At 41.1% G+C, this 13,423-nt stretch overlaps 1 protein-coding gene across 7 annotated transcripts in view; it reads right to left on the reverse strand.

The window, feature by feature from the left end:
• Nucleotides 1-13,423, reverse strand: part of LMBR1 (limb development membrane protein 1) — a 133,219-nt gene that overhangs the window by 74,762 nt on the left and 45,034 nt on the right. For 4 of the 7 annotated variants that reach the window (XM_061415315.1, XM_061415314.1, XM_061415318.1 and 1 more), the window contains one exon: nucleotides 10,200-10,303. The exons of 2 other annotated variants lie outside the window; for them this stretch is intronic. In XM_061415315.1, coding sequence (XP_061271299.1) covers nucleotides 10,200-10,303 — 104 coding nt within the window. Of the gene's footprint in view, nucleotides 1-8,455; nucleotides 8,595-10,199; nucleotides 10,304-13,423 lie in introns of all 7 variants that reach the window. One more of the 7 variants, XM_061415320.1, reaches the window with a different exon arrangement.

The following is a 13,423-nucleotide window of genomic DNA, read 5'->3' on the forward strand; positions in this document are numbered from 1 at the left end:
AACGATAGAAAGCAAATGGGATCAAATCTATAGAGAAATGTCCAGGGGAAATTACTAAAAAACAGAATGAAAATAACAAGAGAATAGTGATTCCAGGTAGTACAAGCTGCAAAAAGTCCAAAAATACGTGTAATTATAAGATTTAAATATTAATATTAAAAATAATAGATAATAGTAGTATCACTGTGTATATTTCTTTAGAATAACTGAGTAACAGAAAAGTTTATTTAGCTTCACTCTTTTTAATCACCTCACAAAATTAACTACAGATAGATTTAAATATTAGATCTTTGTAAAAACTCCCAGAAAAGATAGCTAAAATAGAATAGACTATATTACTCATCCTTGGCTTTGAAGGAATAATAACACTTTAATAACGTAAACCAATATCAAAGTACTAAGAAAGTGTAAGTTTAAAATGGAAAAAAGTGAGGATAAAGTGAAATCAGGTTTTGTTGGCCTAGTTGTATGTCTGTTGTCAAGTAGTAAAGAATCTGCCTGACAAAGAAGGAGAGGCAAGAGATGCGGGTTCCATCCCTGCGTCAGAAAGACTCCCTGGAGAAGGGCGTGGTGACCCACTCCAGTACTCTTGCCTGGAGAATCCCATGGACAGAGGGGACTGGCGGGCTACTGCCCATGGAGTCACAAAGGGCCCGACATGACTGAGCACACATACACACACTACCTGAGTTTTCTCATACAATTAACTGAAAGGCAATACCCCTTGTTATCAATAGGACCAGCTCAAAATTTTGTATGTTTTATGAATCTTAAAGTACATTAAATAAACTTTCTAATGTTTTAGAAACCAACATTATATATTTATAAACACTTTAAATTAAAATTTGATTATACATTATGCTAAACTGATATTATACTTCAGGCTGGGTGATAAAATGATACATCAGTTCAGTTCTGTTGCTCAGTCATGTCCGACTCTGCAACCACATGGACTGCAGCACACCAGGCCTCCCTGTCCATCACCAGCTCCCAGAGCTTGCTCAAACTCATGTCCATCGAGTCGGTGATGCCATCCAACCATCTCATCCTCTGTCATCCCCTTTTCCTCCTGCCTTCAATCTTTCCCAGCATCAGGGTCTTTTCCAATGAGCCAGTTCACTGCATCAGGTGACCAAAGTATTGGAGCTTCACCATCAGTCCTTTCAATGAATATTCAGGACTGATCTCCTTTAGGATTGACTGGTTTGTTCTCCTTGCAGTCCAAGGGACTCTCAAGAGTCTTCTCCAACACCACAGTTCAAAAGAATCAATTCTTCAGCATTCAGCTTTCTTTGTGGTCCAACTCTCACAGCCATACATGACGACTAGGAAAACCATAGCTTTGGCTAGACGGACCTTTTTCAGTAAAGTAATGTCTCTGCTTTTTAATATGCTGTCTAGGTTTGTCACAGCTTTGCTTCAAAGGAGCAAGCATCTTTTAATTTCATGGCTGCAGTCACCATCTGCAGTGATTTTGAAGCCCAAGAAAATAAAGTCTGTCACTGTTTCCATTGTTTCCCCATCTATTTGCCATGAAGTGATGGGACCAGATGCCATGATCTTAGTTTTTCAATATCTTATAATTGATAAAATGCTGAAAATGATACACAATACTTTGAAAAAACTGTTAGGCTAATTTCTTGGCTTGGCACCCCTCAACAATACAGGTAGTAATATCGAACCCCACCTCCTGTGAGGTAGAGGCCTGTGGACTCTCAGGGGACTTCTGCTCAGAGCTAAGGCTGAAAGAGAGAGAGAGAGAGAGAGAGTGTGTGTGTGTGTGTATAACAAGTCTGCCCTTTTGCTGAGGGCTTTCAGTGGAGTTTGTTTCAACTCCCAGGCAGGCTAAACAAATGACTTTACAAGTACAGTGCTGCTCAGTCGTGTCTGACTCTTTGCAACCCCATGGACTGCAGCCCGCCAGGCTCCTCTCTCTATGGAATTCTCCAGGCAAGAATACTGGAGTGAGCTGCCATGCCCTCTCCTCTAGGGGATCTTCCTGACCCAGGGATCGAACCCAGGTCTCCTGCACCGCAGGCAGATTTTTTATCACCTGAGCCACCAGGGAAGCCCAAATAAATATGAGTTTAAGTGCCCCCCAAAATAGAAGATTTTAACAATCCTAACTCTAGCCACTTGGATGAGCTCTCGTCCTACAGACCTATTTATGTAAGGCACTCTCTGCTGCTGCTGCTGCTGCTGCTGCTGCTGCTAAGTCGCTTCAGTTGTGTCCGACTCTGTGCGACCCCATAGACGGCAGCCTACCAGGCTTCTCCGTCCCTGGGATTCTCCAGGCAATAACACTGGAGTGGGTTGCCATTTCCTTCTCCAATGCACGAAAGTGAAAAGTGAAAGTGAAGACGCTCAGTTGTATCCGAATCTTAGCGACGCCACGGACTGCAGCCTACCAGGCTCCTCCATCCATGGGATTTTCCAGGCAAGAGTACTGGAGCGGGTTGCCATTGCCTTCTCCTAAGGCACTCTCTAGTCAGCATTAAATCTGACATTTAATTTTACTTTCAAATAAAATTCACTACAACCAAGGGTAGCCAGTTTTCAACTTCCCCAAAAAAAGTTTTCGCAAAGAGACTCTAATTGATGATAATGATTATTCCTATAAAACTGTTTTATGTATATCAGAAGTATTAGGGCCAGTTTAATTAAAAGTATAATTAGTTTAAAGTCTGAACCTGGTGATTTTTTATTTCCTCCTTACCTAAACTTCTTACTTAATAGATAATGAGACATTAGTTGGTAATTTAATTATCATATAAAATAAAGTTTAAAATTCAGTTACCTATTAAATATAATACCTTTTTTTATGACTACACTGTTACAAGATAAAACCATTTCTATTTCAAAAGTAAATGAAGCCGTGTTGCCGCCACTCTAACACCTCCTGTTATTTGCTATCACGTGTGAAGCGACCCCACACCAACCTTCCTGGTGCTTCGGCTTTAGCTTGCGCACAGCTGGCACCTTCAGGCCTCTGATAATGATGCCACTTCTATCTGCACCTCAGTGCTTTACACACGGGTCAGGTGGGGCACCCAAAGACGAGGCCAGACTGCACTCCACTGTACAGATGCAGACACTAAGAATCGAGCCTGGACGTTCAGGTCAGCAAAGAAGACTCAGCAGTTAAGTCCAGGTCTTCTGAATACCAGCGCTTATGGTGCTGCCACTGTCAGATTAGATCAGATCAGTCGCTCAGTCGTGTTCGACTCTTTGCGACCCCATGAATCGCAGCACACCAGGCCTCCCTGTCCCTCACCAACTCCCGGAGTTCACTCAGACTCACGTCCATTGAGTCAGTGATGCCATCCAGCCATCTCATCCTCTGTCGTCCCCTTCTCCTCCTGCCCCCAATCCCTCCCAGCATCAGAGTCTTTTCCAGTGAGTCAACTCTTCACATGAGGTGGCCAAAGTACTGGAGTTTCAGCTTCAGCATCAGTCCTTCCAATGAACACCCAGGACTGATCTCCTTTAGGATGGACTGGTTGGATCTCCTTGCAGTCCAAGGGACTCTCAAGAGTCTTCTCCAACACCACAGTTCAAAAGCATCAATTCTTCGGTGCTCAGCGTTCTTCACAGTCCAACTCTCATATCCATACATGACCACTGGAAAAACCATAGCCTTGACTAGACGAACCTTTGTTGGCAAAGTAATGTCTCTGCTTTTGAATATGCTATCTAGGTTGGTCATAACTTTCCTCCCAAGGTACTACTAGGCAAATAAAGGGAAAATCTAGCCATACAGTAAAAATCTCTCCTCTTCTGATAACTGGAAAGTATCACATTATTACGAAGTGTGCAGGAACTGAGCAACGTGCTCTAAAAGCACAGCTGCTCTTTAACAGCAACTGATACTGTCGCTGACATCATGCTGTAGTTGCCGCCATCGTGCAACTGTACCAAGAAGGGTGATGAAATTAACATTATTCCATTAACTAAATGATTTTTAATTCAAAATCGTTTTAAACTCAAATAAGTGTTAAATAAAATAAATGCAACCTTTTCTTCAAAATAACGCTTTTATGGGTCTTTCTCTGAGACCCTGTGCGTCAAGCTCCAATGTATGAAGTGCTCAGTTTGTATTATTATGATCACGCCTTTTACAGTAGAGTCACAATGCCAAAAGGAGCCCTGTACGTCACAACACTACCAGAACCAAATGTTCTGAAAATAATCATTCTTATCCATATTGTTTCCACGGAAAAAAACTAGACCCTCAACTGAAGGAAGGTAGAGGAATTCTTTTAATAAATTACTGAATGATTTTTTTTTCTTGAAGGTGTTGGGAAAATCAAATTAACACATAACAATAGCTAGTGAGATATGACTCCATTTTCTGTAATAAACACCAAGATCAAAACGAGACCCAAGGTAAATTTCCTTGAAAGGTCCCCAGCAGGAGCTTCCCTTTTTGCATGTGATTTCCTCTCACCCACAAAAACCAGGCCAAATATGCGCATGTGCCACTAACACTAAGCAGCACTTCCTCAATCACTCATTTCCAACAATTTATGGATGATCACAGTGGCAAAAACGAGCAAAAATAATGAAAGAATGCAATGGACTTCCTACTCATTTCTGTGTCTTTTTAAGATGGAGGCCTGATACAAATTAGCCACTGGGGGGAAAAAGTCATCTGGTCATAAAATACAGTACAAGGTCACTTTTATGTAAGTTTGCCAAAAGGGACATAAACCAGGACAATTTCAAACTGTGACACAGGATAGAAACACATTAAAGCGATGTCTGTTCCTCCTCCATTGTGCTGTCACGGTGCTCAGCTTTATAGGCCTTGCAAGCACTGGCACCCAGCTCTTCGCTTCCACCTGGCCAGTCTAATTAATTAAGAAAGGAAGTTACCTCAGATTTTGTCCTTTCTGCTTTTATTATCAAGCACTTTGTTTGAAGTTCGAGGAGTTAACCTCTTAATCCTACAGACCGTGTGCTATGTTCTGGACATTTGGGGATGTCTGGATGGCTTCGGTAATTGGTCAGGATGTTGCTGTCACTTATGTTAAATTTTATGCCACAACTTCAAATCAAAAATAGGCATTAATGTGAGGCACAGTATAAAGTTACTCCCAGAAACATCTTTGGTTCATGAAATAATCTGTCATCGAGATTTTTTTTTTTACTTTCACTAAGTTGTTAAAATTTTTTCCCTCATGACACTTTATTTTCTTTATGACATTTTAATTCAAAGTAAGATGTTAGGTTACAATATGAAACAAACATATTCCTAACTCCCGTTTAAACCCTGGCTAGAGATCGCAGAGTCAGACACAACTGAGCGACTGAAGTGAACTAAACTGAGATTAGACCGGTTGATTATGCAATCGAAAAACATCTCTGACATCATCTGAAATAATCCAGAGGTCCCTCAGAGGCAGCGTGGGGAGAGTTACACAGGTGACCTGAGTATGACAGGAACAGGAGCGCAGTCAGCCCCAAGACCCTCACACTCTGGTGCATGACTGAGCGGCCAAGACAAAAACTGTGGGAGAACACCTCTACCACAAAACAAAAACAGAACCCACCAGACACAGCCTCTTCATCAGAGCTGAAACGTAAGATGCAAGCAGAGGGCAGGTTCAAACACACATGAACACACGTAAGGCTCACTACAGTACAGACAGGTGACCACGAAATGATCTAAATACACATCAACACAGGCAATGCTCACTACAATATAGACAGGTGACCATGAAATCATCTCAACTAGATTAATATTTAACTACTAACAGAATTCCAAAGTAAAAGTTACCTTCTTACAAAAAACAAAACAAAAAAGCCTGCTTTATCAAAACCACTTATATTCTCCTACCCTTGAGAATTATAAAGAAGGGAAAGAGCTAGGAGATGGACCCAATAAAAAGAAACATGGGCCAAGGCCGCGAGAGAAGAAAGGCGATTTAAGGCCCTTAAAAGGACGCGGTCAACCCCCAGGCCTAAAATGTCCTGTTTGAATTAACATAGTGGTTTAATTAAAAACTAAGTAGAGAATTCTGCTTAATTTGATTCTCAATTCGAGCTCTGCATCCGCCATGGCCAGTGGCCAATTTCCGCATCTCGGCACGATATGCAAGGGGCTGCTTTAAAATCGACTGCCCAGGGGAATCAATGGGAGTTTGGTGGGGCCATGTGCCGTTCAGGGGCTCCACCAGACTTCGACGCAGTAAAACAGCACCAGGAGGGAGGCCAAAGGGAAAAAAAGGAAATTTCACTTAACCATGTTACAAGTTTGTCATTACTCAAATTATTGTGCTCAATCTACCAATTACGGTGCTTTCTAAAGCTCTCCTCAAGGTCGCCTTGGAAGTAGATGTGTCAAATGTAACCAATGAACAAAGCGCTTTAAAGGGATCCACGTCAAAATGTCAGCAGCCCACCCCCTTCATCTGAGCAGTGGAGTCCCTCGCTGTGGCACAACCTATGGTAGTACCACCTGTGGAAAGCACTGGAGATGTTACCAAACATGTTCAGAGTCTGTGCAGTAAATACAAATGGTCGCATGTAACAGGATGGCACAACACTGCAAGCACAAATACACCTAGCACATTAGACTGAAATAGACAATGCTAATAATAACCCCTGAAACTTCCGTGTAACTGGAAAAGGTAAATATTGTGAATAACATTCCATGATTACTCAGACTTTAAAGCTCTCTAAACATTTCTAATAAGGTCTAGATGCAAATTCTTTTTAAATTTTACTGAAATATATTTGATTTACAACGTTGTGTTAATTTCTGCTGTATAGAAAAGTGACTCAGTTATACATACATATATATTCTTTTTCAAATTCCTCTCCTTAGGTTTATCACAGAATACTGAATATAGTTCCTTGTAGATGTGCGTTCTCTTAGGCAGTTTTGATTCTGCTTCAGTACATGCCATTTCAAAATGGGAAAAATAATGTGGAATCATAAAATTGTCTAACAATACGTGAATAATTAAGAGCTGACTGCTGTATTTCGTTGCTTCCCAATGATCTATGCATGTAACACTGATGCTTTCTAGAGTACTTAACAGTCAAATGCACGAAGCTCTAAGATAGTGACAATAATACCCGACATTTACTGAGTTCAATCCTGGGTTATGTGTTTCACGTGGACAATCACTTCTCATTCAGTCTTCCAGACGAACGGTGAGGTAACTATCATTACTAGACCCACTCCACAGAAAGAAAACCTGAGGTGCAGACGATGCTGCCAGCCCAGGCAGCCGGACACTGAGGACAGACTCTCCCCCACAGTCCTGCAGCCTCTCCTCCACACCCCCGGCCCCAGACCAAGAGGAGAACTATTCTGCCAAGCCGCAACCCACCTCCCTCCTTCCTTCAGCAGCATTTATTAAAGACCACACACTTTAATTTGGTTTCTACAACTCCCATTCATCCCCCAGCTACCAGTCTCATAAGTGGGAGCCATCCTGAGCTCTGCTCCCCCGCCCCTTTAAATCCTCGGCTGTATCTGGGAATTAACAGGATGGGTCATGCGCACTGCATCCTACAATCTCTGGGTACATCAGTCCCCTCGGAGACCATGAGATGTAGCTAGTGGCTGGAGGGACTCTGAGGAAACATACTCAGAGATGCACTCAGAAGAGGCATTCTTTTAATCATGTACAAAGAGACTAGAAGTAAAAAAATTGGAAGGAAGAACTGCTGTGTAATTGTAGGCACAAAATATCTCTACTTACCTTCTTATACCTCTCCTCAAGCTGTCTCCCCTCTGACCTTGGTGGACATGCTTCAACTGTTTTTAATTCTACAGATGGTGCTAACTCTGCTCCGACAGATTTAGCCAAGTCCCTTTTCCAGTTGGTTAGTTCACAACAAGGGAGGACGATGATCTGGACGCAAGAGGTCTGTCCATATTGCACACTGTTTTTAAAATAATCTATTTAACTAATAACCAGATTTCTACATAAAGCATAACCTAGGGATCATAGCTTTAATCTCCAAATATGAAAATGCATTTATAACACTGAGCTTTACGGAGTTTCTGAACTTGATAAGATGACTCATGAGACAGACGGGGGGTGGGGGAAACTCTGTGTGTTTGAAGCACAGACAAGGCCCTGTTAGTGACTCTGTTTGAGAGTCAGGGGCGTGACTGATTCGGGGTGGTAATGTCCCCACAGAGCGCTCTGCATGTCCACTGCATGTACTCCTTCCCCAGGGACGTATGCTGACATTCTGATACATGCATTTATCTCTAAACATGCTTAAACAGAACAGTAGATGCAAAAGTCTCGTCAGCAATCCTGTGCTGACTCCCTGGTGTCTACAGCATTAAAACCCAGACTCTGGCCCAGGACGCGGGCCTCGGGGTCTGATCCTGGCCAGTGCTCTGTCCCTGTTCTCCACTCTGAGCTAAGCATCGGCCACTCCCTAGTTCAGGCAGTGTCTCGGCCTTTGCTCAAGCCTGGATGCTCACCTGCAAGTCTCAGCTCATGCGCAGGATAACTCCTCCCTGAAGTCTTCCCAATTCTCTAGGCAAACCAAGACATCCCTCCCAGAGCAGCTTGGTGTATCAAAGTTCCTCCAGCATCTCTGACTTCTCCCTGTGTGAATCCCTTGAAGGCAAGAACACTGTCTTTTCGTTTCTGTACCCAGCAAGCTCCTCTAACAGCACAGGAATTACTGCTCAGTAAGGGCCTAGTAAAACTCTGCCAAGTGAACGACTACCCATCAAAAGGCTCCCACATTCTACAGAACTTGCTTTCTTGAGTGTCTCCGATGACCTCTTTCTTCTCCGTGACCACATTCTTTCCTTTCAACCCCTCTTTGACATTCTGTTCCTCATTCCAGTCTCCTAGAGCTCCATCTTTCGGTTTCCAGACCACACCCGCTCTGTTCACTACTACCTGCCACCCCCTGCAGCACACCCCTGCCCCCTTGCAGCACGCCTCTGGCCCTCCACCCCTGGGCCCCTGGCCGGCACTGCCCAGCAGGTACCCTGCTGGCTGTACCTGCACTCCCCACCGTGCTGACCTGTGAAGAACTGCACACTCTAGGAAGGTAAGACGCAAGCTCTGGGTCTTAGTTTGAGTTCTGCAGTGGTAGATATGAGGTTCTTAAGACAATTTAGTAACATTAATACCCTTGGATATAAAAGGAGAGTTTGAACTAAATCCCTTTCAACAACAAAACTTTCTATAATTCTCAAGAAATTATGTTTTTTATTTTTTAATTGTTATGTTTTCTATTTGTTTAAACTGAAACTGTACAAGTTGTTCCCATTACATGGATGACTTAAATAATTTACATGTATCATTATAAAAAGCAAATCAAATATATAAAAGCCAACGTTCTCAATGCAGGTTTGACCACCATACACAACCACCCACTCTGATCTCAGAAGATTCACCAAATATGAAAGCAACCGTATACCACAGTAGGAATATGAATAACTCTAACTAAAAGTTAAAAAGGTGTAATGTGTCTGTAAACTGTAACACTAGAACTCATTTCAGCAAGTTTTAAAAGTCACTCAAAAAGTATTAACTACTGAAATCCTTCCATTATATTCCAAGCTTTTATAGCAAAGGGCTCCACAAGCTATAAATGGACATGTTGCTCCCTTCACTTTAAAATGTCCTACTATTCAAGGACAGAGGGAGTGAGTCCCACTTACAAGTTCTGGATTAACTGTCTAAGATGCTCTGGCAGTCCTCTCTGCCCACTTCTCAGCCTCCCACACTCATCTCGCAGTAAGTCACGGAACTGGGAACCTGACAATCCAGGGCAGCCTGGTAACATGCTGCCCTCCTGCAGACACTGGGTGTGAAGCCACTTCTGCATCAAGATACAGCTTCAGATTTTTATTTACACTAAATGACAGTATCGAGGAGAAGAATAACAGCTGTTGTATCGGCTTATTCATTCTGCAAACGAGCTCTCCACCAGCTCTGCACATACTATAAAAAGCATTCAAAGGTCAAACGGTGACTTCCTTCCTGTGGACACTTTTATTAACTCAATGTGTAACATTATTAACATTATTGTAAAAGCATTATTAATATTAATAAGGCACTGCTATTATTAAATGTTTTACATTTCAGTAACAGTTGCTTAAGCCTACTATTTCTAGTTCAACAATGAATGACATTTACTTCTTCATTTAAGAAATTTAATTCTAAATTACTTAGAATTAATTAATTCTAAATTAATTTACTTACCTTTTTCAGACCAGCAAAACCTTCTGATTCCAGAAAGAAAAAGGCAAAGGGCATCAACACAAATAAACAAAGATTGGAAAAGAGAGAAGCAAGGTTCCACAAACCTATGAGGATAACAATAAAGGAAAGATGAGTTAGATACGGACAACCTTGTCAAAGAAAACTGCTGTGCTAAATTGTGCTATCAGTCAAAGCTCTGTGCTTTTTAATAGTAAAAACTAAACATAAACTTAATAGAGAGGCCTAACAAAGGACCTAAACTTAGAAATCAGAATAATAATTACATATTTCTGTAAAATCTTTATAACTCTGCAACTGTACTATTGGGAAAAGTCAATATAGAAACTACTGATTTTTCCTCATGCTCTAAAATAAATTCACTAAACATATGACATATGCAGCAATCCAAAGACAGAGCCTCTTCAGACATATTGGCACCTGAATATTTAAATTAGAGCCAGCAGCATTTATTGAGCACTTAATAAATGCCAGATACTCTACTAACCATTTTACATGTATTATCTTGGTTAATTTAAGCCTCATAAAACCCTAAAAGTAATAATTAGCATTTATTGAGCCCTCATGTGCCAAGCACTGTTCTAAATGATTTACAGATATTATACAAACTCATTTAGTCTTCACAGCAATCCCCCAACATGACAGAGGCTGGTTATATAAAACCCACCAAGCCTGCAGAGCCTTCGAGGAGCTACAGTAATTCCTGGGATTTTTAAAAACGACCGCATCAGAGAAGTTTAGTAAGCAACTCCAACTGGGAAAGAAAACTTGAGAGGCAAGCGAGTTCACATCACCTTTTCCCTTTCTAGCACATTCTACACTCATAAAATCACAATAAAAAGCAACTGAGATGATAGTAAGAGTTGATTTTTAAAAATACAGAACTTTAGGTATCTTGTTGGGATATCTGGACCAGCAGCTCACTTTTCATAGGTAACAGACTCAACTTTAAAACTGATGGCTATAATCTTCATTAAAATTTATACAATCAAAGATAAAAATTATGCTAAGCATAAATTCAACACACTACATACATTTAAAATCCAATGCTTTTGAAAACGGGCAACTGATGTTCTTCCAGGACCCTTACGTATATGGCACTGTTCCAGGCACTGGAGATGTAGCAATGAAGGAAACACACACCTCTGCCCTCGGGGACCTTCCATTTCAGACACATGGAGATTACACACTGAGCTCTCAGGGAACCAAAGCAGACAGCTCCCAACTGCCCTGGCTACAGACCCACATACACGTTTCCTAACAGCCCTAAACCCTTTCTGGAACAGCATGGAATATAAACAAAAAGAATGACTGCAGCACTTGTACAGGTTACCTAGAGAGATGTACTTCCTTTAGTAAACACGGTGATATAATTAAAAATCAATTTGCAGTTTCTTATTCAAAAATCTAGATAGGTTGAATGATTTTACAGTATATATTTATCTTAGCAGGAAACAGAATGTTTTACAAAGTGTCTTCAAAAACAACGTCTCATATGTTTCAGAGGGAAAAACTTTTAAAAATAAAAATTGTTCTAAAATACTTAACCACTTTTCAGTCTTAAAAAAAAAGATGCTAAAAATCTTAATCTTCTTCAATCAGAGGGCTTATAGTTACAGCCAATTGTATTGTGTTAATAACCAGGAAAGACACATAAGGATGGTGACCAAAGGGACACACAAGACTTCCAGACAGACCTGGGTTCGAGCCCCTGCACTTTCACATGACAACCTTCTAAGTCACGGGATCGTCATCTACACGAGGCTGAGGATCATGTCTGTAGGTGATGCTGAGAAGTCAGTGAAATAATGTATGGACAACCAGCACGTCTGTCACAAAATAAGCACTTAATGACTTTTTGCCTTTAATAGCCATCACAACCCGAGGCTGCTGACACACGGTGCTGACTAGCTCCCGCACCGAGCTACCGGGCTCTGCGAGCGCCCGTGTTCACTTGGTGAAAAAGCCCGACGCATATAAAAGGCAAAAATATTGATCTGTAGCAAATGTGCTGAGTTATTATTGACACAGTGTGTATAATTTATTGACAGTTTATGACTTTATTGACATAAAGTGTACAATGTCATAAAATTTGACAGTTACGTCCCTGTAACCAAGATAACAAATGCAACCGTCACTCCCAAGCCTCCTTACCATTTATAATCACTGCCTCCTGCACTCTCTACCCTACTCTATACTCCAGGAGTCAGATTCTGCACTTTATAAAAAAACTATAATTTTTATAAAAAACTAAAATTTTCTATGCACGGTAAATGTAGCATATGCTGTTGTTTTTGTCTGGCTTTTGTCACCTGGCACAATTCTGTTGAGATTTTTTCAATGCTGCGGCACATCGGTAGCCTGCCCCTTTGTATCAGATTGGATTCAGTCAACCACACTTCATCCATGTCCCTGCAAACTGAGCTGTGGCTCTCACAACTCAAGTTGTAGTTTATACAACACAACTTTATACATAAACTTGAGTTTTATACACTCAAGTGCAAGTCATATGGACACAAGCTTTCATATCTTTTGGGTAAATACGTGAGCATGTAATGTCTGACTCATAAAGTAGGTGTGTTTCTTAACATTTCAAGAAACTGCCAAAATGTTTTCCAAAGCAGGTATACAATTTCACATACCCCCCCGCAGAGTTGAAGTCTCATCCACATTTTGACAAAAAAAGGGTCTTTTCAGCTTCAGTCGTTCTCACAGGTGCACACTGGGATCTCATCACCGCTTTAATTTGCATTGCCCCCATGAATAATAACGTCAAATCTTTTCATGAACTTATCTGCCATCCATTTACAACTTCTTTGCTAAATGTCTCTCCAAATGTGTTGCCCACTGTTTCATTGGGTTGTACTTAAGTGAGTTTGGCAGCTCTTTATACACTCTGATTACAAGTCTTTTATCAGGCATACGATTTCCAGATACCTTCACCCACTCTGTGAATTATCTTTTCATCCTTAACGCGATCTTTCAAAGAACAAGATTTCCTAATGTTGACAAAGTGCAATTTATCAATGTTTTCTTTACAGATCATGCTTTAGCTATCTTGCCTAAGAAATTACAGTCTAACCCAATGGCAAAGACTTTCTCCTATATTTCCCTTCTACAAGTGTTACAGTTTTACATTTAAGTCTATGATTCTTTTGAATTACTTTCTGCATGTGGTGTCAGATATGGACTGAAGTTCATTTTTA

This window comes from Bos javanicus, chromosome 4 (genome assembly GCF_032452875.1).
Source record: "Bos javanicus breed banteng chromosome 4, ARS-OSU_banteng_1.0, whole genome shotgun sequence".
Classification (NCBI taxonomy): Eukaryota; Metazoa; Chordata; class Mammalia; order Artiodactyla; family Bovidae; genus Bos; species Bos javanicus.